Source organism: Pristis pectinata, chromosome 16 (genome assembly GCF_009764475.1).
Source record: "Pristis pectinata isolate sPriPec2 chromosome 16, sPriPec2.1.pri, whole genome shotgun sequence".
Lineage (NCBI taxonomy): Eukaryota > Metazoa > Chordata > Chondrichthyes > Rhinopristiformes > Pristidae > Pristis > Pristis pectinata.
Window position 1 is genome coordinate 19,855,898 of NC_067420.1, and position 27,115 is coordinate 19,883,012.

A 27,115-nucleotide genomic window follows, 5' to 3' on the forward strand; every position below is an offset into this window, starting at 1 on the left:
AGGAAATCCTTACTGTGAATCACATTCCTGGCAGTCCAAATCACTTTCTGCGGGTAGAGGCAAAAAAGATCCCAGTGGTATCAGAAGCCCTCAGGCTGTCAAAGGCAAGTCTAACTCAATGCAGACAAAACTAAGTAAAAAAAAATGCTTCAAAGGCCCTTCTGAATCTCCAGCAATATCTCTTGAAAGCTTCTTCAGACTGCACATTCCAAAATAAAGAAATTCTGCGAGTGTTGGCTGCTAATGAAAGCAGGAATGCCATTTTTATTGGTTTCTAAATTACTCTTGTTGTGATGGGAGTGTAAGTCATGGGATCTGGGGACTTAAACATAGTCCCTCCTTATTATAGTCCATGGTAATAAGTTCATGCAGTATTAGCAAGCACGTAAGCAAGAAGGTCCCAGATCATGCACAAGCTGCAGCACTCCAATTACAGGGCAGGAGACCTGCAGAAAACCTTGAAAAGTGACTGGAATTTGCCAAATTATTTAAGGTCCTTAATTTTGAAGGCTGTACAGGTTTGCATCAGAATATGTCGTCTAAACAGGCAAAAAAGCAATTATGATTAAATAATTATGGGGACAAGACATTAGAGGTCCATCACCAAAGGGGGAGCCACTGCTGGACTTGAAGGTTTTGTAATCAACAAAGTCAGACCTAATGAATCAACTTTTAAGAGACTTTTGGATAGGTACATGGAGCTTAGAAAAATAGAGGGCCATGGCTAAGCCTAGTAATTTCTAAGGTAGGGACATGTTCAGCACAGCTTTGTGGGCCGAAGGGCCTGAATTGTGCTGTTGGTTTCTATGTTTCAGTACCATGGCTTGGCTGACAATATTCTGGCTTCTTGAACTCAGCAGGAAGAGTACAACAGCAGTGTGTGGGCAAAAATGAAAACATCCCCAGATAATACAGCTACTATAGGAGATTTTCTTTTTCTATGTAGTCCCTGTGCCATGACATTTTATTTTGTAATTTACATTCAGTTGTTTCAATAAACCCTTAACCTTCATTCCTTTTTTATCCCCAACTGTGTTTTTGTTTCAATCTTCAGCAGGAATATGGACGGTTTGACATCTTGTGACCTGGCCTAATTTTCATGGAAAATTCCACATATCTGCACCTTTATCCTAGTTTAACCCCATCAGTTCCCTGGGCCGTCCAATTGGATTCAAAATACTCATCGGTGCTGTTGAAGGACCATTACCTTTTAACTCTGTTTTTTCTCTCTCTCTACAGATGCTGCCCGACTTTTTGAGTGTTTTCCAGCATTTTCTAGTTTCATTTCAGATTTTCAGCAGTTTATTATTTTCCAAGATATTCATCTTATTTCCAAGTCCTCCCTAGACTCCACTTGAGAAATCTTTTGTTACTATACATTCAAATAAACTTGCTCTGCTTCTCTAATACACAAAAGAGGTGGAAATGCTCAGTGAGTCAGGCCAGATGTATGGAGAGACAGTGTTACCATTTCAGCTTGATAAGTTTTCACCAGATCTGACAGAAGTTGTCCTTGCTTAGAGCATTGTCAGTTTTTAACTAAGCAGCAGAGTTGAAAGATTGATTGGAGAGGAGGGACATTAGTGATAAGGGGGAGGAAAACATTAAAGAATGGAGTATTTGTGATAGGAAGGAGAACAGAGATAATTAAATGATAAAGAGTTAAGGCATAAAACTTAGTCAATTAAAAACATGTATTAACAGCTTAGAATAAACTAGAATGAATAAACTGGGAGATTTAGTAACATTTGTTTTTGTTTCTGCTTCTCAGGTTCTGGAGTGATGCTTCTGCTCTATCTCCTTCATGCCACTTATCAAAGGCTGAACTTTAGTTGTTTCAGCATTATTCTCTGTAATTCTCTTGGAAAATCACAATGTATTTCCAACTCACTCTCTTCCATTTTGCTTCCCATGGCTTTTATTTGCAGATCTTTCCCATTGTAAGGTACACTAATGTACAATTTTACAATGGCACCGCTGCACAATACGTTACCATAGTTAAAATACATTACTTTTCTACTGGTGTTCAACTTTAATTTTGGAGTTTGGATGTGATTCTCTTTTAGACGAGAGGCCTGATGACCCATATTAGTTTTATTTGAAGTGATGTTGGGTAATATCGATCCAGATGTGTGGGTATAAATCCAAAGAACAAAACTGACTATAGTTTGCCAAAAATTTGACATAAAATTTTCAACCATTCTCAGAGATGTTATGAAGATGGATAGCATGGAAAATGAGAAAATTCACATTGGTTCATAAGGGCTCTACTTTCAAGGGTGAATAGTTAAGGTTGATTGTTTGGGCAGAGCAGCCAGAGATTTACCCTGCCTCTATTCCATGCCTTAGCTATAAACAGTGATTGATGCTGTTCTGTTCTCAATGCAGACTGGAACTCCACATTAGGACCACCTCGAGTAAACAAGAATGTGGAAGTTGTGAAATGAATAGGGAGATTTAACAGCAATACTTGTAGTGAAATGCTTTGTATTATACTCAGGGATTAAAGTTACTTAAATTTCTTACCAGTGAAATTGTGTTGCTAACATTGCCAATATAAACTATTTGTACTGATTCCATCAGCCTATTTCTTTCCGGCTTGTATCAGTCCTGTCACCTCTGATTATATTTAACCTACTTATTTAAATCAGCTGTAGGGTTTTCATGATGAGATTCATTGGCTTCCAAAGTGAATGTGCTTAAGGTCTAACAATATTAAGGAATCCTTTGAAGGAAATTCTCTAAGTATTGTTAACACATGATATAGATTATTTTGGATTGGCAATTTGATTGACCCAAGATGTCTGTACCAACCCTGATGCCGTTCCAAACTAATCCCATCTGCCTGCACATGGTCTGTATCCCTCCATTCCCTGCCTGTTCATGTGCCTGTCAAAATGCCTCTTAAACATTGATATTGTATCTGCTTCCACCACATCACCTGTTAGATGCGGTGGAAGCAGATACATTAGGCACCTATCACTCACTGTGTAAAAAAAAATTGCCTCATAAATCTCCTTTAAACTTTCCGCCTCCCACGTTAAAGCTATGCCCTCTAGTATTTGACATTTCCACCGTGAGGAAAGGACTCTGACTATCGACCCTATCTATGCTTTACATAATTTTATATACTTCTATCAGATTGCCCCTCAGTCTCCAATGCTCCAGAAGAAACAATCCAAGTTTTCCCCAACCTCTCCTTATAGCTAACACTCTCCAGTCCAGGTGACATCCTGGTGAACCTCTTCTGCACCCTCTCCAAAGCCTCCACATCCTTTCTGTAATGCAGCAACCAGAACTGCACACTATATACTCCAAATATGGCCCAATGAAAGCTTTATGCAGCTGCAACATGACTTCCCTCCTTTATACTCAACACCCTGACTGATGAAGGTAACTATGCTTATGCCTTCTTTACCACCCTATCATCTTGAGTTGCCACTTTTAGGGAGCTATGGACTTGCACCCTAAGATCCCTCTCGTACGTCAATGCTCCTAAGGGTCCTGCCATTTACTGCATACTTTCCTCTTGAATTTGTCCTCCCAAAGTGAAACACCTTACACTTGTCCAGATTAAACTCCACCTGCCATTTCTCGGCCCACATTTCTAACTGGTCTATATCCTGCTGAATCACACCTCACTATCCACAACTCTGCAAACTTCTGTGCCATTTGCAAACTTACTGATCAGCCCACCTACATTTTCATCCAAATCATTTATATATACCACAAACAACAGAAGTCTCAGAACTGATCCCAATGGAACACCACTGTTGATGCCACATATTTAACTGCAGTTGAATTATCACGTGTTTTCTTAATTTTTGTTTAAATTACCTATTACTCTTTGAGATTCTCTATATTTCTAATACATTATTGAAGAATCATGACCCCATCCATTTCATTTTGCAAAGAACTGAATGTACACAAAGTGGCCTTAAAGCTCATGTCAAAAGGCCAAAAAGATGCAGATGCTAGAGTCTGCAATAATAACAGAAAATGCTGGAAATAATCAGCAAATCAGGCAGCAGCTGTGAAGAGGGAAACAAAGCTGATGTTTCATATTGATGACCATTCATCAGAATGAGGAAAACTTAGAAATCAAACATGTTTTAAGTTGCAGAGAAGGGAGCAGAGTGGAGGGAATGTTCGTGACAGGGTGGAGACCAAGATGGAGTTTCCCCTGGGTGGTCTGCTTTTCTCCCATAATCCAAATGTGTGCTGGTAGATTAGTTGGCAAGTGTAAATTTCCTCTTCATGTAGGTAAGTGGCAAGTGAATCAAACCAAGTGTTAAGAGACAATAAATTGCAGGAGTGTCGGGAAATAAGAGGGGGCAATGAGATTAATGGGATTGCTCTGCTGGGAATGGCCAACTGGCTTCCTTCTGTGTCATAATGTAGACCATTCTCTTCCAGTCAACTACCTTGTTGAACAAAGACCACTCAACTCAATTCTACTTTAAAGTTCTACATTACTATTCAGTACATTGGTTAAACACGTACACAACCTAGTGCACTTTTAACGACTGCTTTCAGACATGGATTTTACTTAAGCTGGAGGAACTGAAACTGATAGCAGTTTCATTCTGAGGACAACTAGTCTTCTCTGAACTCGGAGCACGGGGTTCTCATCTTTGCAACAGTTGATCTTGAGTTCTTGCTGCTTTTGTCTCTGATGTTCCTTTTTTTTAATGTATGTTTTTTCCTATCTTCCAGAATGTTTGCTGGATGTCCTTTCAAGAACCCATGTGATTCTGAGATCATCCATCCACGAGTGCAAACAGGATGTATCTGCTCAATTGTTCCTTTGCATTCTCTTGATTCAAAGACCTTGCACCTGCAAAAGTTTAGGTGACCCTTAGCCCTCAACATTGGTTGAATCAGCAATCTGATTTTACTTCACTTCTTCCAACAGATCGGTACTTACAATAGAACTTGTAATAGAAATAGAAATTCCTGGGTGTTGACATATCTTATGATCTGTCCTAGGCCCAGCACATGGATACAACCGCAAGGAAAGCATGACAGCGTCTTTACTTACTTAGGATGTTAAGGAGGGTCAGCATGTAACCGAACACTCTTACAAACCTCTACAGATGTACTGTTGAAAATATCCTGACTGGTTGCATCATGGTCTAGTGTGGCAATTCAAATATGCAGGAACATAAGAAGCTGCAGAGTCGTGGAATCAGCCCAATAGATCACAGGCACATCCCTCCCCACCATCAAAAGTATCTACATGAGGCCCTGCCTCAAGAAGGCAACATCTATCATCAAAGAGCCCCATCATCCGGGCCATGCTATCTTTTCACAGCTACCATCAGGCAGGATCAGGCAGGAGGTATAGAAGCCTGAAGTTGCACATCACCGCATTCAGGAACAGCTACTTCGCTTCAACCATTCAGTTCCTGAACCAATCTGCACAACTCTAATCAATACCTCAATATAGCAACACTAGGTATGGCCACTTTGCACTACAATGGACTGTTTTTTTTGTTCTTTCTTGTATAATTTTGTATAATTTATGTTTTTCTTGTGAATGTTATTGTCTCTAATGCTATGTTCCTGTGATGCTGCTGCAAGTAAGTTTTTCATTGCACCTGTGCATACACGTACTTGTGCATATGACAATAACTTGATTTGAATTTGTTTAATTTCCCATCAAGCTTCTTGGAGTTTTTTTTTGCTCACATGGCTACAAAAATAAGCAATTAAGTAACTCTTTATTTCCATCCCTGTCTGCATATGTTTGATTTCTTACTTTTCCCAGTTCTGATGACACTTTGACTCAGCTCCTCCCTTTGCAGATGCTGCCTGACCTGCTATGTATTTCCAGCATTCTCTGTTTTTATCTTGGAGTTCATGTGGGTTTATTTAATGACAGTGGATCATAATCAATAATGTGGCATTTTTGTGGCCTATTCTAATCAGGGGTGTGCACAAAATGGAGTGGAGAACAGGGTGGTGGAGAGGCAGCAGGGGAGAGTTCATCACATTCCCAAAAAAAACATTCAGGACATTACGAACAAGTGTACTTTTGAATAAGGGTATAAGATACCATTATTTAAAGTGTGCCTCAAAAAGTGGTCAAATTTAAATTGCTGTTCAAACCCTGGTCCATAGAGTCATACAGCACGGAAACAGGCCCTTTGGCCCAACTTGTCCATGCCAACCAAGATGTCTATCTAAACTAGTGCCCTTTGCCTCTGTTTGGCCCACATCCCTCTGAACCTTTCCTATCCATGTAACTCTCTAAATGTCTTTTAAATATTGTAATGGTACCCACCTCTACCACTTCCTCTGGCAGCTTGTTCCACATCGCGGCCACCCTCTGTGTGAATAACTTGCCCCTGGGGTCCCTTTTAAATCTTTTCCCTTTCACCTTAAAACCTTTGCCCTCCAGTTTTATACTCCACTACCATGGGAAAAAGACGGAGCATTCAGGTTGGAATGCATAGATACATGTCATTCATATTATGTACACATGTTATAAATCATACAGACATGTTTTAGACATACTGTAGCGATGCACTGTAGAAATGATTCAATATTAAAGGGTGGTAGTACTAGCGAGAGGCTCCTGACGTAGTGTATTTGGATCACTTCTGTGGTACAAATACTGGAGAATGCAGTGATTTTAAACAACAGTATTGTGGGTGGTTGGTATCTGCACTGTCATGTAAATCCTTCGGGGGGGCTAATCTTCGCCTTGTTACAACCCCACCACGACTGCCCCCCTCCCCTCGATGGGCGGGGCTGCTGACGCGCCGACGACCGGGAGGAGGAGGTGGTGGAGCGCCGCGCACCTGCAGCGTGAAATTGACACAGACACAAGAGAAGAGCCCAGTGCAGAGAGGCAGGGAGAGGGAGCCAGCGGCGCCGACTCAGCTCACAACCGCTGCTGGATGAGGAGCTGACACCGGCACCAAAGAGGGCTTTTATTTTAATTTAAACTTTGCCCGACTTTTTTTTGTGCAGGGGGTTTGCACTGAGCAGAATGCTAACCTCCGCTGCCATCCTTCCGATCGCTCTGCTTATTTGCTCTGATCGGGTGAGGAAATAATTCTTGTTAATTGCTGGTGATAAATGTATTTGGTTGTATTGAGCTTGCGAGCCGCAGTTATCGTTAAAGCATAGCTTCATCGGGTGTATTTCTTTTTCTACGTGTTAGTTTACACTGCATTCTTTCCGATTTTTTTTACGTTGTGTTCTGTGCTCGTTTTTTTTTGCTTATTTTTTAAAAACCTGCCCCTGGTCCGAGTAGTTTTAATCAGCAATAAGTTTGAATGTTTTTTTCTGCTTGATCATCTCAGGCAACGGCGGTGGATGCTGAACGGGGAATATCCTCCTGTAAGACTGGATTTTCCGAAGATGTATATGCAGTGTTTGTTTCTAGGAGTATTTCTGAAGGCCAGAGTTTCCTTAAAGGTAAGAGCAGTCAGATGCTCCAAGGCGATCCTCTATCTGAAGCAGGCTGCGCCCAGCACCGAGGGGGAAAAAAATCCCCCCCTCCTGACTTTGGTGGGGAGGCTGGAGGAACCGTGGCGCAAGTGGCAATTACCCTGATCATTGGGAACGCAGAACCCTTCACCATCACCCCGTGCAACTCATTAGCCGTAATAAAACTTTCATTGTCTACTTTTAGCGTATGGGCAGATGATGATGATGATGGGGGGGGGGGGCTGTTTAGACCTTTATTTCCAGCAATCCTCATCGGTCTCTCTACCCCCCCCCCCCCCCCCCCCCGGTCTGATAGTGGCCGGAGAATTGCGGAACCGGCCCCTGCCTTGTGCGACCGCTAGTTATTTCTTCGTGCTGATGTATGGATTTATGGCTCTGGTATATTTCGGCTTATTTCCCCCCCCCCCCCCCCGCTTCCCCGAACTGTGGTTATAACTGAGTTTGAAAGCTGTCCAATTAAATTGAATTGAGGAATTGATTGTTTAAAGAAATTTCATTTTGCTCTCCGTTTGCTTCCTGATACGAATGTAGTATCACAGTATGCACCCTTCAAACTTTGAAACCTGACAAGTATTTGTGCAGTGATGTGGGAGAGAGATGGCTGTTGTGAAGGGATGTGTTTTGAGCTGGGTTGGTACCATTTATACCGCATGGGTCCAAATTAGTGCGTTTTATTGCTTGCCCAACACCTTTTTATCACTGGAATTACGCCCGATATTTTGTTTTGTGCGGAGGGGGACATTTAAATACAGTCGGGAAACCACTGCGGATTGAAACGGTGGATAAGGGTTGAAAATTGTATTACTCGTATCTGCACTTCTGAGTAGTGAAGCGCCAGAATGCATTTATTACATTTTGTTCACTTTATTTTTAACTTTGATCTTTTTTGCGATCAGTTATGGCAACGTGTGGGGAAACATGAAATATCTGATAATTTAGGAGATGGATCGGAAAGCAGCTAGTCAGTTCTCGCCTGGATCCCTCTGTCCATTGCAGTTTGGTAGTTTCACAGGGTAGACTTTCCTCCCGGAGGAGGATTATTGAAGTAGTTATTGTTGGTTTTTAATCATGGCTGCGGTGTGAATGACTTGAATTGACACTCTACGTAGATTATGGCATTGTTTCAGAACAGGCGCATACTTGAATGCTGTTTTGATGAACCCTGAGCATACTGATTGTTTTACAAGCAAAAATCCTCTTGGAATGCGTACTGTTTTCTTGACAAAAACAAATAAAACGGGGCTTTTCTTCACTGTGGATGGGGTGGTAGAGGGACAGTGGGGGAAATACTGTTTGAAGATGTAGAGCAACAGAGTGACATTCTAAGCCATTTTAGATGGAATATACCACAGCGTAGGTCTGCTGAAAGTTCTCTACCAATAGATTGAGTTCTTTGGCTAGAAGCCAAGGTGATTCAGCGGAAGGTACAATTTTTGTGGGTTATGAATTAGTGGTGGTTCATAATATTTGTGTAGTGTAATATTATTAGAGGCAATTGCATGACATCACAGTAATAAAGTAACCAATTAATTCTGAAGCCGGTTTTATTGCTGGAGATTTGGATTGTCACACTCTGTTCCACGAAACAGAACGTGTGCCTTTAGCTTTCCGATGTAGTTGACATTAAAATTTTAACGATGATAGTGTTTTTTCTAGGAAGCTGTGAACGTTCATCTTAAACTGATAGCCTAAAATTTGCATAATATGGACTATACATCATACCAGATGCCTTTAAAGCTTCAGTCGGGTAAATGCAATGTATTTTCACAATGAATAAAGCATTGTTATTAATGCTGAGTTGTGTATGATACGCGGATCGTATCCAAGTAGCAGATGAACACGTAAGGAGGTAATCTAGAATTCTGAATTTTATTTGAGCAGAAGTGCTGAGCTGGCCAATGTTTAGTGATCAGTGATAGGATGTGATCAAAGTATGTAACTTGCTTGTTGGCATTCCAATACAATTTCCTTAAATCTGACACAATGACTCTGAGGAGCAGTTTTGCACTGCAGCTATGGCTGTTGTTGTATTATCTTGTTTCAACATTATTAAATAAGTGAAGTACCTTGCAAATGAACAAATCCACATTTTGACCTTGAGATTTTCAACCTGTCAAAGGAAATGACTAGAACTAGTCAATGTTGCAGTTGTTATTTTTGTAGCATCTGATACTGAAATACTGGGTAACTGCAGACTCCTTTCTATCACAAGCAACAGTAATGCAATTCTCAGAACTAAAGTTTCGTAGAGTAGAATCATTAGGATAATTTTAAACAAAAAATGCTTGCCCTTTTGTTCTTATTTCTTTGCATTCTCTTATCTAGCTTGTGCAGTTTGAACATTTTCACTCAGCCTAATTGAATCTAACTTAGCCTAACCTTTCATTTCCTAAACAAATAGATTGGTGTTTTTTCTTTATTCAGGCTGCTATCATCTATTTTGAAGATGAGGAAAGTTAAGAAAAATTAACATTCATTGAATGGAAACCAGTTTGAATTGAACTTTGTATTTGTGATAGATCCAACTGCTAATCAACTTAATTCTTGACATGTTTTTCAGCATTGCCTTATTGAGGTGTCCTTGGTCAAGAGCATATGATATTTCTGGCATGTGGTGGCTAACAACATCTTGACCATTCTGGGATCTTGTATAGGTTTGAAATGTTAAGGGAAGTGAGAAGCTTGACTTCAGCTAATAGTGACCAATAAATGATGCACTGATAAATGGGATTTGTGGAATTTAAGATCAAGAAGTATTTGTGTGAGAGTTACAATAGCAACAAAAATAAGTAAACCCATTGCTGATCCTGAAGCTGCTTGACAGCTAAATGGATGCATTCAGATTTTTTCAAATAACTACTTTAATTCTATTCAAAGTTGAGTTTTTTCAATCCTTGTTTCATGAACCATGCATTTGATTTGTTACTGAAATATATTGGTCACAGATGGTCTATGCATGTGCAAATATGGTTTTAACATCAGTCATGCATGCAGACCAGATAATTTAAAACATCAATTGTTATTTGTCACTTAAATCATTGCAAGGATAAGAAAAAATCAGTGCATTTAAAACATGTCACTATTTATGTGATTGTATCATCAATATTCAGCTTTGCTACTCTGAACCCACACACTGCCACTTGTGTTATCTCTGAATGTAGCCTTGTAGTATTTCATCTAAAGTTGAAAATTCCAGATGTAGTTTGCTTAAAATTATATAGGGTACCTGTTAAATTGTCAAGTTTAAAAAGGCGAGTTATAATCCAAAACACGTTTATATTTTCTGATTTCATTTATGCTGAGGGACAAATTCAGTTTGGTAACATCAGACTGCACCCTCAGCCCATCACAATCCCTTGTCTAAATTGAGTTTGCACCAATTTTTTTCACTGGTTTGGATAGGCTGTTCAAATAGCATTCATTTTCTGAGGTGCACAGGTACTAGTAAGCACCTATCATTTATTTTTTTCCATATTGAATAATTTCAAAAATAATAATTGGCTCAGCATTTTAAAGTCCTTGGCACACCTAGTTCCTTACAGTTGAAGAATAGGGCATCCTAGTTGAAAATGTATTTTCAATAATAAATCTGTTTTCAACTACATTACAGAATCTTTACCATGTTGCCATTCTTAAATACATCAGAATAATGTGGGATGATGGCTGTTCTAAAGGCACTGTTCGTTCCTCAAGGTCTCAAATCTGTATTTTACTATGCACACTTGTAGAAGTCTGATACTTTCTGAAGATGAAATGTTGGCACATCTGACTGCTCTCACTACCATTGGACTTGCCATTTAGCCAAATGACGGAATAGTGACTTGCTGAGCACAGGGTCCAGATGTACTCTGCATCCACCACTTGACTTTACTGCATGAGGGCCACTGTATTAATAATTGTCCTATTCATTTGAATAGGGTCACTGGATTCTTTGGAAATAACTAAATATTTTCTTTTTAGTTTTCAATGTATTTTCATTCGTACTTTAATGTGTTCATTTTGAGATTACTTTTTCAAATACTGCTGACTAGTTGAGATGCTTAAAAATTGCTGACCATCAGATTGTTTAGAAACTTCTTTTTGAGATGGCCTTGGGATGGTGTCTGAGACCAGTTTGCTCTGGGTGAAGTCAGCGTAAGTGGGTGTGGACAATAGGTGTTAACTCTGGGGAGTGCAGAGTGAACCAGCCCAATACTTCTAATGCAAATAAAATAATCACATGCAATTATTCTTATTGTGCTGGCACACAGAAGAGTTTTTAATTATGCAAATTATTTTGAGCAGAAACTTGAACCGTAACCTCATCAGCATAGTTACCTGATTACACTCTAGTGTGCAGTTATAAAGAAGAGATGGTGAGGAAATTTAGTCAAATAGTTTTCACTTTGTTTGGAAACTTGTTTTTTTTCTTAAATTATTGTATCAGTGGTAATAGTTAATCTGTTAATTAGGTAACTTTTTACTTCATTTTAACATACAGCAGTTCACAAAATATAGCCACTTAACAGCAAGCTATGATTTTTAAGGCTAGTGAAATAATTGATGCCTTAGGATTTGGCTCATTCTAATTTTTCAGTGTTATATCTTCCTTTTAAATTATGCGAAAGGTACTGCAGAGGTGAGTATAGCAGAATCACTGCAGTCCAGGTTTTAGATAAATCCACTAGTTTTGTCTCATTTAAGCCTGTGTTTGAATGTTAGTCTATACACAGTCATTCTGTTGAATTGGGATAATAAATTCAATAGAACATGATTTGTAATTGTTGCTGGTTGCAGAAATGTGATCATCGGTGGTGGGATCTCTCCAGTGGGTCTCATTGCTGTATATAGGCTAGAGGTTTATATTTAATGAAGAAGCAAGTCTCTACAAAGTTGGGGGTTTAAATCTGCATCTCTCAGCTTTAAGAAAATTCCCTGTTCAGCCCCTAACAATCTATACTTAATGCTTTCATATATGGAAGGCTTATAAACCTTCTGAGGGCTGGTTTCTTCTTTGTTTGACTTTTTACATGCTCTCTGTGTCATATATTGGCTGCAGGAAGAAATCCAGAGCCTGCTGAAGATGGCTTTGGAAGCTAAAGCCTGAGGTGGTGGGTGTACTTCCTGCTCTCAGGCATTTTTGCAGGGTGGTTCATGTACTTGCCTGAATTGGAATGCAGCATCTTGTACTGAAGGCAATTCTGGGTGCTGTGATACACACATCACCAGTGCAATTTTAATGGCCTGCTGATTCTTTCCACTGTCACCCAAAAACCTGTTCTTAATAACTTCCTATTTCTCTTCAATATCTGGCTGTCAGTGACACCTGGGAATTTGATTTTCATGTATGTGTTGATGATGTCTGTTTTCAACCTGCCACCTTCATTCTCAGCTTGCATCTGCTTCAGGCTGTTCTTGTTATGTCCAAATTAACAAGATGCCTGAAGTATCTGATTCTTGGAAACTTTGAAATGTAAAGCCTGACCTCATTCAATTCAAAGATCTACACTGTTAGACCACTCTCTGGAGCACTAGCAACTTTCATTGAAACATGCACATCTTGCTGTTAAGATGAAAAGAGTGCAGAGGAGATTTGAGGATGTTGCCAGGACTCCAGTGACTGTTATGGGAGAGGGGTTGAGTAGGTTGGCACTTTATTCACTGGCGTACAGAAGAATGAGGGGTGATATCATGGAGGTGTATAAAATCATGAAGGGCATAGCATGAATACAGTCTTTTTTTTTCCCAGGGTTGGGAAATCAAGAAATAAAGGGCATAGGTTTATGGTGAGAGGGGAAAGACAATGGGTACCTGAAGGACAACTTTTTCACCAGAAGGTGATCCATGTATGGAATGAATTGCCAGAGTGGTTGAGGCAAGTATATTAACAATTTTAATATGACACTTGGGCAAGTGTCCTCTAAGTCTTAGGAAAGATTTAGAGGGATATGGCCAAGCACAGGCAAATAGGATTAGCTTAGATGGGAATCCTGTTTGGCATGGACCAGTTGGGCTGAAGGGCCTGTTTCCATACTCTTATGACTCTATCTCCATTGCTGCCTTTCCTCTCACCCCCAACATCTCCTGTTAGTCTCTAGACATTGTGGCCTCCACACCAGTATTCTCTGGGAATGACTTCAGATTGTTGCATCAAACAGCTGCAATATTGAATCTCTCCACTTTCAAAAATATCATCTAAGTATATTTTTCAGCGTGGTCTCCACATATAAGATCTTCTCTTAAGGACTAGGGATGCAATTTGAGAATAAGGGCAAGCCCACTTAGGATTGAGGTGAGAAAAAACAGTGTAGAAAGTGGTCAACCTTTGAAATTCTCATCCTTGGGAAGCAATGGGGACTCAATCACTGAGTTCATTCAAAACTGTGATTAATAGATTTGTGGACATCATGGGAATCAAGTGATGGGATGACTGTGCTAGAAAATGATGCTGGGGTAGATGACCAACCATGATCTTGAGGAATGGCAGAACTGGCTTGAAGGGCTGGGTGGACTACACTTGCCCTATTCCTTGTGTTTCTTACACTTTTTTAAGCCCCTTGTGAAACATCTTGGGACACTTTTTTATTGCATTTAAAGAAAAGTCTGGGAATAGGTTTTAATATTCATATGGCTCCACCTATATACTTACAATTTGCACATTCATAACATGTTCTTATGTTTACAGCCAATCTAAGTATAATGATGCACCTTGCAATACAAGCTTGATTTTTACAGATAAAAGTTTTAATAAGTATTGAATTTTTCCAAGGATTACAATAGATAAGAATTTAAATATTTTTGTTTTAGTTGTAAGATTATAGTTGGGGAATATCTTTGAGACTAAAAATTAGTTGCAGCATTTCAGTCTTGTTTCCTATTGGATGACAATCATGGCATAGAACTGTCACATCTGCTGCTAATTAATGCAGCAACCTATTTGAAGAGCCAAAAAGACTTTTTTTTTTGCTGGGAACTGGAGGCTTGTTCTTTTGCAGTGGGAAACATTATCAAAGTGAGCAGTGTACTGTATGTGAAAATGCACCAAGCATGGTCTGAGAGTGCTTTAGGGGCATGTATAAATTCAAAAAGAAGTTCATCAGAAGTTTCCCTTCAATTCACACTGCAGAATACCCATGTTTTAAGTGAAATTACAGGATGCACTACAGTAATTCACCAGAGAACCGTTACCAGCATCTCCCCAAACCTATGACCATGACCATGTAGCAGGCAAATTCCCTTCCTCACATGCCTTGGAAACGTATCAATGTATTCTGGAACTCTCCACCAATGCACCCTTTATCACATAACTACTGCAATTCAAGAAAGACTTGCCTTGCAAACCCTCAACATTTTGGCTTTGCCACTTCTCTGTAGCAGTTTGTTAGCCCTGCCCATGAGAACCAAATATATGGATTTTTCTTTCAACTTTTATTACTGATGTAGACATACAAATATATGAACATAACTGGATGGAAGAGATTTAATAGTTTATCCAGCTGGTTCCAGATGGTCGTAGGCAATTTTAATGACTTGATGAAGAGTATGAAGTATTTATGATTTCAAAGAAATCATTTTATGAATGCTTAAAATATATTCATAGTTATAAAGATCTGTAGGTCAAATAATTTCAGTTTTGTTACAATGAACTGACAGAAAATTAGTGATCAGTCTATTCATTTGTGAAATGGTCTAAGGTATCTCAAATTATTCTCATCTTTGCTCTTTCACTCCTAGAAAAGCTCAAGGATAATATGAATGAAGGTTCTGTTTATCATTGGTTACATTGTTTTGTGTTCCATTTCCATTGGAATAGTGCTGGTTTCGTCAAAACCTGAATTCCAATAAGTGGAAAGGGCATACTATTGGACAAATCTCAACAGCATCCCTTAACTTTGCACTTTCTTTTCCAGGGCATTTAATGCCAAGAGTAAACTCTGTAACTGTTAAACTGGGCTACAAAGGTCTACTCTAGGGCCACCTTAAAGGTCCATGAGTACATATTACAATCTTCAGATGTTTTGAGACAGCAAAATATATTTTCCTGATGGGTCATACTGTTTTTTAAAAATAACACTTATTTACAGATGTCCAGGTATTTTTTCTTCTACAGTTAACCACATACTGAGTTAAATGATGGGAAATTTTAATTTTTTTGGTTCCTCCCTCCCTCTTGAGAGCAAGTTCAAATTTGCGCCGGTCATTGCCTGTTTCTTTCTGATTCCATTCGTTTTGCGTATCCTCCAATTTGCCTGAAATTTTTCTCTCTGTAAGAAACCAGGGTTTTATTGAAATGACTGATTCTTGGCACTGCAAATTTATTTTAGTTACAGCATTGACTTTTGAAGGGGCAGCCTTTCCCAGTGGGGGAAAACCCAGAAGGCAGCAGAATATCAAAAAAAAAGGCCATGGTAAGCTTTAAATCGGTATGCTTTGAGGATGTGTGACTGGAGAGAGGATGCAGGAGGTTAGTAGCTGGAAGCTGTTTGACCATGCAGCCAGGAGTGTCCTTAGAAAGTAGATTGGGGAATTATGTGCATTTATACAATGTGTATGACCCAATAAATAGCCAAAGGCTGTTTAAAGATGCTGAACAATTTAAATTTCACAATGCATGACACAAGAATATCTTGATAAAAGAAGTAAATTTTATAAGTTGCACATTAAAGGGGACTGTGGTGAAGAGGTATAAAGAGGACAATGCTGTTTTAGACCCAAGAGCAGCATCCATGGCTGTCAGTGATGGCATGATCATAATTAGTACTGTACTAAAAGCTTGATTTAGAAGAACAAATATCTTAGAGGATTGTGAGAAGTTGGAATAATTCTAATTACATATTTATTTGTGATCTTTTGGAGTCTTTGTATGAGAGTCGATCACTAGGCTCCCTATTTCATGCTCTGTGCTGTGGCTGAATCATTCACTTTGCTGCTACTGTTAAATACTTTCTTGCACCACTTCGATAAAGTCGAAACCCTAGCCTCTGAACACCTACATGTGAATCCTGCTACTTCTATTCAAGTGGAGAGTGTATTATATACGCTCCACTTGTTCCCCTTGACTTATTTAAACAAAAGATAAAATGTCTCCAGACAATAGATTTGAGCTTGGTGTAGTATCCTCCTGCTGTAATTGTTGATTTTAGTCTTGTGCTAAAGCAAGCCTTAGTCCTCCCCCAGGTTTTTGAGTTATGTAGGTAGTCAGATAGGAAGAGTTGCCAAGGTCCCATTCTGCTGTGTTAAATATAATTTCCAGATGAACCACTCTTTCTTTTCATGTTTGGTAATGATGCGCAGATACATAAGAAGATCCTTACTCAAGATGTGTCTAGGTTGTTAGCTCTATGATTAATTGAAATATCCATGATGACATTCTTTCCCCCTCCCAGGTATTTAAAGGAAAGTGGAAGAGTTGTGGCCAGTGCTACTATAAGTAGCTGTCAATAAATGACTTTCAAAGGTAGATGCGTGAAGGAAAAAGTAACAATTTAAATGAAGAAATTTTGTCATTCTTGCATAATCTTAAATTTCAAAGAATATGTGCAGATAAAGCCATGAAGTGCAAGCAAATCATGCTGTTATCTAACTTATCTAATGGTGATGGCATTTAACTTCTTACTCCAATGTAAGTGGTGTGAAATAGCAAAGTAACTAAATCTGATAGGTTTACAGTGATGAGCTTTGCCTTTAAGGCAGCAGATTGGATACTTCCATAAGTTGGTTCAGAGCTGTGGAAGGAAGATATTGTAATGGATTTTTTTTTGTGCTGGGATGTTGAAGGTGAGCTTTTTACAACTGCTGATTTGTGATGTGGTAATACAGTAACAGAGAAAATCTTAAGTGAATATTAATCAACTTCATGTTGGGTTAGTATTGTAACAACATTTTTACTGGTTTACCAGAAGGGCACCAAGTATTGTTGACACACTTATTCTCTTAAACTTCTTGGGAATGGAATGGTGTATATATTTAATTCTAATTGATTGATACTGTATGTAGAATGACTGAATTTGAAGTTTTGTGTAATTGCATTAAAATGCAGCTCTTTGGAGATGTTTCATTTTATCAAACTAAGTAGAAATGACTGGATAACAATGTTATTATGCAATATCTTGTGGTGCTGGTGCCTTGAGCAGAACAAACAAAAATATGCTCACCTTCATCCTTTTTTGTGATGTTGCAGTTCATATTGCAGCTGGCCATTGTTAGAAACCATTTGCAGGGAGCATGCAAGCAGATTGCTTATCTTATGGTCAACACATGGGTAATTTATTTTTCCAATGATTTTGAGATTTTTGCTGATGAAATCGTTATTTTCACAATTCAACAGACTTCTATTCCCTTGGGAACCAACCATTACTCCAAAACAGATTGGTTTGGGCGCTCTGGTCATCTGAGTAATATTATGAATACTAATTAGAGACATAACACTTACAATTTCACACCTCTCTCCAGTTGACTCTAAAGTATAAAATGAAGAGAAAAAAGGGCACTTATAATATGGTGAATTTGTACTTGTAAGCAGCTAGAGGTAAATGCTGTATTGTGAGATATTACTGATTACACAACAGTAGAATTGATTTAAAAATTGCTGAAACATAGAGCTCTTCAGAATTTGCTGACTAAGAAAAACTAATCGGGCTGGTAACATAAGTGATTTACTTGTACACTAACATACTACACTTTGAAAAGCATTCTTCCCCAAATACACAACAGCTACAAAGTCATTCTGTTGGCTGTTTAAGTGCTTGAATATTCTTGATGTATAGTGGCATGCAAGTTTGGGCACCCCTGGTCAAAATTTCTGTTACTGTGAATAGCTAAGCAAGTAAAAGATGACCTGATTTCCAAAAGGCATAAAGTTAAAGATGATGCATTTCTTTAATATTTTAAGCAAGATTACTTTTTTATTTCCATCTTTTACAGATTCAAAATAACAAAAAAGGAAAAGGACCTGAAGCAAAAGTTTGGGCACCCTGCGTGGTCAGTACTTAGTAACATCCCCTTTGGCAAGTATCACAGCTTGTAAACACTTTCTGTAGCCAGCTAAGAGTCTTTTGATTCTTTCTTGGGGGATTTTCACCCATTCTTCCTTGCAAAAGGTTTCTAGTTCTGTGAGATTCTTAGGCTGTCTTGCATGCACTGCTCTTGAGGTCTATCCACAGACTTTCGATGATGTTTAGGTCGGGGGACTGAGAGCCATGGCAAAACCTTGAGCTTGTGTCTCTTGAGGTAGTCCATTGTGGATTTTGACATGTGTTTAGGATAGTTATCCTGTTGTAGAAGCCATCCTCCTTTCATCTTCAGCTTTTTTTTTTACAGACAGTGTGATGTTTGCTTCCAGAATTTTCTGGTATTTAATTGAATTCATTCTCCCCTCTACCAGTGAAATGTTCCCCGTGCCACTGGCTGCAACACAAGCCCAAAGCATGATTGATGCACCCCCGTGCTTAACAGTTGGAGAGGTGTTCTTTTCATGAAATTCTGCACCCTTTTTCCTCCAAACATACCTTTGCTCATTGCAGCCAAAAAGTTCTATTTTAACTTCATTGGTCCACAGGACTTGTTTCCAAAATGCATCAGACTTGTTTAGATGTTCCTTTGCAAACTTCTGACACTGAATTTTGTGGTGAGGACGCAGGAAAGTTTGGAGAAAAAAATGTGCAGAATTTCATGAAAAGAACACCTCTGCAACTGTTAAGCACGGGTTGGATCGATCATGCTTTGGGCTTGTATTGCAGCCAGTGGCACGGGGAGCATTTCACTAGTAGAGGGAAGAATGAATTCCATTAAATACCAGCAAATTCTAGAAGCAAACATCACACTTTTTTTTAAAAAAAGCTGAAGATGAAGAGGAGGGCATCTACAACAGGATAATGATCCCAAACACACCTCAAAATCCACAATGGACTACCTTGAACAAGCTGAAGGTTTTGCCATGGCCCTCACAGTCCCCTGACCTAAACATCATCGAAAATCTGTGGATAGATTTCAAAAGAGCAGTGCGTGCAAGATGGCCCAAGAATCTCACAGAACTAGAAGCCTTTTGCAAGGAAGAATGGGCAAAAATCCCTCAAACAAGAATTGAAAGACTCTTAGTTGGCTACAGAAAGCATTTATAAACTGTGAACTTGCCAAAGGGGGTGTTACTATGTACTGACCATGCAGGGTGCCCAAACTTTTGCTTTGGGACCTTTTTCCTCTTTTTTTTTTCTGTTATTTTGAAACTGTAAAAGATGGAAATAAAAAAAGTAATCTTAAAATTAAAGAAATGCATCATCTTTAACTTTATGCCTTTTGGAAATTGGGTTATCTTTTACTCAGCTATTCACAGTAACAGAAATTTTGACTGGGGTGCCCAAACTTTTGCATGCCACTGTATTTGGAAGTTGATATTTGTATTGTGGTGTTGAGAGTCTTTTGTCCTGAGGACAATGTGATGTCCTAATTCAACTCGCTGTCATCTTGTTTCCCTCCGGTCAGTTCTGTATCCACTCCTGGAATAAACTTGTCATCAACTGTTTCTCTGACATCTTCTGGAATTGTTTGGAATTTTCAGGGGCATTTGGGACAACTGTTCACTGTCCCCACTGCAGAGGTTCTTGATCACTGAGCAATTAGCATATTCTGTTGAAAAATATTTGCATGTCAACATCTGGATATTTATTTGAATTGGTCTTTGAAAATTCTTTCCCATTTGCATAAAGGCAGCAGTTATAAATTCAGTCTATTAACTGGTTTTCATAAGTGTTTGTATTTTGTAGCTGGGTATCTGGCATAGTTGTCTTTTGACTTAAGTCTTGTGACATCCTTATTCAACTTGTTGTCAGCTTGTCTTCTCTTCAGTGGTTACTTCTTCTTCATCAGATTTCTGCACACTATTCCAGTTTGTCTTTTTCTGCTCATTTGGTGAACATTGCCATTCTGTTTGCTCATAGGCTGCTTTCATTCATTGCACACAACTTGTCACTACGGATGTGGGTAGTGTGTTTTCACTACCTACATCAGAATCTTTGTGTGATGATCTGGACATGGTGTCAGAAATTGCATTTTGCTGGGAAGAGCAGTGCTGAATGTTATATTTGAACAAAATCGCCCATCTTGGCACTTTTTTTGGACCTACTGTGGTTGTAATCGCTAATTTTTGGACCTGGAATGATAAGAGTCTGTGACTAGAATGCAAGATCGTTCCTAAACTAAATTGATAGAGGTCTCTTTTTTTTCCCATCTACACCCAGTTCTATTCTCTTCTGAAGTGAGAGGCAAATGCTCTCTCTTCTGGCCAGCACCCTTGATGTGACTGATAACACTACTCACTTTGCAGTTTGAGATGTCACACAAACTTTAATGTCCTTATGTGTCATGATGTTTGGAGGAGGATACATTTGTATAAGCCTCATGCTCTCTGAACCTCTCCATCTGTTTTTCTCTTGTGCTGCTTTCACAGTGGTGTGAGCACCATTGCTAAACTTGGTAAGAATCCTGAATTATAGAGAACCACATCGAAAAAAAATCTGAATACTATGTGTGTTCTTCTTCTTTCTTTTACAACAGCTTCAACTTTGACCTTGATGGGTTGTATGCTATTATTGTTGGCAACCAATCTGTGATTGACAATTCCTGGTTGAACAAAAGTGTCTTTAATCGAGTTTTGCATTATGATGTGGTCTATTGAGGAACTCTAAAATGCAACTCTAAAAATGCAAGGTTTATAGTCTTTCCCCATTTATGTAATGGTGTATGCCTTGCAGCATTTTCCCTCCTTGTGGGATGGAACAGATTTGGTGCTCTATGGCAATGTAGTACAAAAGTATCCAGAGCCTGTGTGTATTTACTATGAGGTAATGTTTACTTTCATCCTCAATTGAATAAAAGCATGTGACAAGTCTAGCTTTGGGAAGATTGGCTTTCATTAATCCATTGTAGAAGATGTTGACATGGGAGCTGCTCATATTCGGTTAATTTGTTAGGGATTACTTTTATAGGTGCCGTCATCTAAACATGTTATTTTGGGTATAGTCTCATTTATCTATTCAATGAGTCATCGTCACAAAAGCCCCATTCTTAACCATGTCAATTCTTCTTTTGATCTTTTAGTGAATATGGCCCTGGATGAAGCTTACTAGGCAAAGGCGCATCACTGGACTTGATGTGGACGTGTGCCTTGTATCCAGTAATGTCAGTACAAACATCCTTGATGTAGTCTTCCATAAACAAAGACATTTCAAGTGTGCCTGTGGATGCTAAACAGTTCTCCAATTGATCTTTAGTTCTTCATCCAATCCTTGCTGCTTTGTGCAGTTGGCTACTACTGTTGCCAGTTCCAATTGACCATTATAGTACAAGGTTTTTTAATTTGACCCAGCATAATTTTTAATATTTTGCTAGAATGTGTTGAGACCAGTCGTGCTTTTGGTCAAAGAACTTAATCCTCTGGATGTCCCTACCCATGACAACAATCTGCTGCTGTGTTAATAGGCATTTCTTTTAATTTGATTGTTGATCTTCTCAATGACTTGAAAACCCTGTTTTTATTTCCTGCTGTTTGCACACATGGCACAGATGCCGTCTAGGCCTTGCACTGTCTGTTTCACTTCATGTTTGGTAGGTTCTCCCTCTTTCCTGTTGGAAAAGCTTTCCCTCTGAAGGGCTTGCATTGGTCACCTTGTTCTCATGGCCTTAAAATGCAAAAGGCATGCAAATCAGTCTCCTGACACTTGTAGCACTTTGCTGCTTTTTAAACAAGCAGGTAAGCAGTCAGTGAAGCCTGTTGCATCAGGAGCAAAAACTTCTTACTGTTTGAGCCCATGTAGTGCAAAGCTTGTTTGGGAAATGGAGATTTTGCCGCAGACTAAGCGGCAGTCATCCTTGTCCAGTGCTGGACAAAGATCCCGGGTACTTCTCAAAGCCACTTCTATCGAATTGTCAATTCTGCAAGTCATGTGCAACATTACACTCTTCATGCTCAACAGTTTGGGCCTGATTTTGCTAGTCATTCAGCCACATGCAATCCATCCCACAGCGCACGGTTTAAGTATTCACCCAAATTGCAGTGCCTTGATAAATCCTTTAATGCAATGAGAGTGATTCACTGACTGTGTCCTCAGCATTTTGATTCCTCATGCCAAACTTGTAATGCTCTGCTGTTTCAAATGTCTGTGGATTGAAATAATAATCCAGTTTCTGCAATGTCTCAGTAAAAGCAAAATCTCTGACTTTCTGTAGGACTGCCAGATTAGTAAGCATAAGATTGCCTCTGAGACCTATCTCCATTAGTAAAATACCCACCTTATGAGTAGGCAATGCCTCTACATTTTCATCATGTTTCAACTAGAATAATACAATCATTTTAAAAATAAAAACTTCTGTCCTCTCCATATACATGGGGGGGGGGGAGGAAACTCCCATACTCAATTGCACATTCATTGACTGCTTAAATATTCCGTATCCTGTCTATGCTGGGTCATTTTTGCCTGTCTTGTTAATTAGCAATGCTGCTGCACACCAAACATGCTGTGGTGCAGAAGTCTTGTTCTCCGATGCTAATTCCTTAAATATCTACATTGTTCCATCCTGCAGTGCTACTGGGCACTGCAGTTGGTTATGCAGGTTCACTGTTCTACATCCCAGCGGGTTCTGCTGGTCATCACGTTCAGGGCTTTGAACTCCTGTTGGCTCTTATCAGTGTGTGGTCTCGCTGCGCTTTAAGTTATGTTCAGGTGCAACTTGTGTTTTGTAAAGAGTTGCTAGTACCACAATAATTAGAACTAATGAGAATAAATGGTGATAATTCCAGGAGGCATGCAGCTCTTCAGAATGGATGCAGACTCCTTGATTGCAGATTAACAATTAATGTGTGCTTGTGTCATGTTACATTGACACTGTAACATTGTCAATATACCATAGTTGTATTTTACCTGTTGAGTTAATATAGGAACCCATTCTTATTTAATTTGTTTGTTGAGAAGTTGTCAACCATTCAGTGCAAAGCAGATTTTTATATCCTACCCATTTGTTTTTGGAAATATAGACTAATATTAGGCAAGATGTATTATGGTAGATGATGATCATTGAAGATAGACTTGTTTATCCCCCTGATCTTGTGGGTTTCCTGTTGGGTGACTTGAATTAAAATTGACCTTGTTGTGCTCAACTGGACAACTGTAAATTCTTGTCATTTAATGGTAGCTCTGTGTAATGGAGTTGGTCTGTGTTTTCAATAGCTCTGCTCCAAATAGCTGATGCACAGAGAATTGCAGTAATGTGGCCAATGCCAAGCAATTTATCAAGAATATGACATTTGCTTGTATTCACCATCTGAAGATTTGTTGAATCTTGCATTATGATATGAAATTACAAGTGGTTGTGTAATGAATTGTGATTACAAGTTACTTAGATTCCTGTAATTTTGGTTCAATGCTAGACTTGTGGATGAATTTTCTAGAATTATCACTTTTCATAATGGTGGACTGCTCCAGTCGAGATTTTTTTTCTATAAGCTAGTATTGAATGATGGAAGTTTTTGTATAAAACTTGTTGAGGAATTATTTCAGTCACCAAATAATTTTTGTCTTGGTTCTATAATGCAGTTGTGTGTGCCTTCTGTTATTTCAGGGGAGTATTTTCTAAGGTTTTAACTCTAGGGAAGTATTTGTGAATGAAGATGACATGGTGTAGATCTGCTTGTTTTCCATATTTTGATTCCTGCAGTTTGACAGAATCCCACTGCAAATGTATATTCATTTTGTATTGTGAATATGATCAGTCAACTGTACTAATTACCTGAATAATTGTTGAAGTTTGTATCTCCTGATGTTCTATACATGATTTTTAAAAGGATACATAAGTGATTAAATCCTTTTTTTAATTTAAGTAAATCTTTTTTTTTCAGAAAGTGGTTTGACAATGAGGCTGCTTATCACTCGTCAGTACATCCAGTTTCTGAGGGAATGATTCAAGGGCTGCTTCACACTGATGTTAGCACGTTGTGAATATTGCTTTGATTGACAACCAGTAGACTGATATTTACTTGCAGTCTTTATCGAGTGATGTGAATTAGACGCTAAGATGTACAGAAATCATTGGCTGCATGAAACGTTTCTAAACTTATCAGAATGGAACTGTTCAATATTTTCCTTTCAGGGAAAGCAAGTTTGCCCTTTTAAATTTTCCATTTATGCAGTTCTGCAGCTTTAGGTTCATTTTGAAAAATGTTGTCCTGTCACCCACACAAAAACCTACATGGTATTGGATTTGACAGCAATAGTGTCTGAAAGATATCCGCCTTTGTCCTGGGTTGCACTGCTGTCAAATCAGTGAAACTCCACGTCGAGCATTCTATGAATGAAACTGATCTACTTAAAAGCAATGGCAGATCATTCTAACCAGAATTGGGGCTGTGACATGTTGCTTTCAATGGCCAACAATTCTAAAAATAAGCAGGATTCAAATACAGCCCTACACGTTAACAGATCAGCTGAAGATTTTGGAGTTCAATGTGATATGTAATTAAGAGAAGCTAAGAATAGTATTGATGCTTTCAACGCATGCAAATAATTATAAGCATTGCCTTTTATACTTGGCCTCTGTGAGCAGTGGGCAAGAATGATAGCCTGGGCCTGTAAACTCTGGGGCTTTCCTTGTTTATTTGTATTATCATACAGGACAATAGATAATCGGGTTTATAAAAGCCCTGGAAAGTACTTGTTTGTCTGTGTGCTTAGAGATAGCATAATATTCTGAACAACACATAGTTTGAAATGGGAGATTTAGAATCATTTACACGTGTAATTCTGACAAATTCATTGGAGAATGAGGTGGAGACACTGCTTTAAATCCTTTGGTAAAATGATGAACCAGGATCCCCATGTTAAAACAACTTCATGAGCACAATGTCATGTTTCCAATTTGAATTCTGGCCAATTATTGTCAAGCCCTGTATCAGGCATAATGGCAGTTTTGCATTAACTGCAGACATGAAACCAATCGCCATGTGATTTAGCGGTGTAGCTTCTAGACTGCATACCTCAGATTTGTGTACCTGTTGTTTAGTCCTGTATATTCTTTGCTTTGTGTATCAGCAGAACTGTTCCCAGTCAGGGTGATTCTCCCCATTACACTTTACACTAATGAATCCCTCTATGATGATGATTTTGCACTTTGGGTACAACAGCAAAAGGACTGACACTGGAGAGAAATGAAAGGTAGCAATGAATGCTGGTGGAAAGAGACAGGAGGTTGGGAACAGTGTGTAAGAGTAGTTTTAAAAAAAATGAAAGCAGTTTCTTGGGGTAGAAAGCACAGGCAAAAATTGTGAGAGTGCAAAAATTTATGGGAAAGGTTAGTGCCAGCCTTTAAGAAAACAGGGAAAAGATGCACTGAAAACGTGCATTGGAGGGAAAAGTTGCAAGTGGTTTTGAAAATGACCACTTAATTTGTCTAGCTTATGTAATTTTCATTTTCCTACCCAACATGCTTATCCATTTGTTCTTGATTCTGTCATTTGAATCAAATTACTTTTTATTTTAGAGCTGAATTGCTCTAAGCACAAAAAAGACAAAAAAAACAAAATTTGGAGTGGATAGCTATATTCCTGGGCTTTTATTTGAAATGTTTGTTTATTTTAATGCCTGGGTTATACTGAATTTTTGGTTATTTTTGCAACTGAAGTGAAAATTCCAAAAACCATTCATGCTGGAAAGGACAAATATCCTCCGTTTCAGTGTTTGTCACTGATTTGATGCCAGTGGCTTATTGAAAAGTAATGTTGACAGTACAGGTCCTCCCCAGTTACAGCAGGATTCTGTTCCTGCGGACTGTTCCTAACCCAAACAGTTTGCAAGTCAGAAAAAAGCAGAGTTTCCACACAGCAGAAAATGCAGCCCTGCAGCAGCCAGCGAATCCATCCTGCCAGTCTCCCAGATGCTCATCTGTATGTATGGGCTGTACACGTCAAGTGTTAATAACCTGTAGACCAATACCAGCTATGGGCTGGTTGGTTAAGGGGCAACGTTCCAATGGAATATTACTGTCAAAAGTTGACATTGGTTTCACCAGTGTTCCAGTATAAATGGAGTAAATTGACTTATCTGATTAGATAAGTGGAAATTGAACTACTGTGTCCAGTCTGAAAGTAAATAATTTATTAATGAAGCCTTTAATAACAGTCATCTACAACTTGATGTTGATGGTGATGACTTGCTAAATCAAAATGCTTTACCATAAATTTAACAACAGAGCAAGGCCAAATTGGAAGTTTCTGCTGTAATGTAGAAGTACCCACACTCAAGTGCAGTAACTGCTGCAAGCTAATAAAGAACCTAGAGGTTGCATTAATTTCCATTTTGATTGGTTTTATTTATGGTGGGCAGGTTCTTTTAGCCTGCCAGTGCTGGGTCACGTGCTTGTACGTTGTTCATAATGAATACCTTAATTCGAAAAGACATTGAAGGAAGCAACATTTGCTGAACTAGCTCTTTTGAAGCACATTGCCTTGTTCATTATGGAACTGTTTTTTGTGACAAATGGGAGAAAGAAATTAGCTGCTGCAACTGAGCAATTTGACCCACCACTGTTTTTACCCCATCTGTTAGTGCATCTGTTTCATTTGGAGGGGAAATAAACGGTCTGGGTTTGATTTTGTTAGATCTTGTCGATGATGTGGTATTTGCAGGTTGAG

The 27,115-nt window shown here is 38.9% G+C and overlaps 1 protein-coding gene across 1 annotated transcript in view; it reads left to right on the plus strand.

Moving 5' to 3' along the window:
• The first annotated feature begins 6,786 nt into the window (after nt 1-6,786).
• Nucleotides 6,787-27,115, plus strand: part of LOC127578909 (cadherin-4-like) — a 476,299-nt gene continuing 455,970 nt past the window's right edge. The window contains exons 1-2 of the mRNA XM_052031464.1: nt 6,787-7,051; nt 7,314-7,428. Coding sequence (XP_051887424.1) covers nt 6,998-7,051; nt 7,314-7,428 — 169 coding nt within the window. The 5' untranslated portion in view covers nt 6,787-6,997. The remainder of the gene's footprint in view (nt 7,052-7,313; nt 7,429-27,115) is intronic.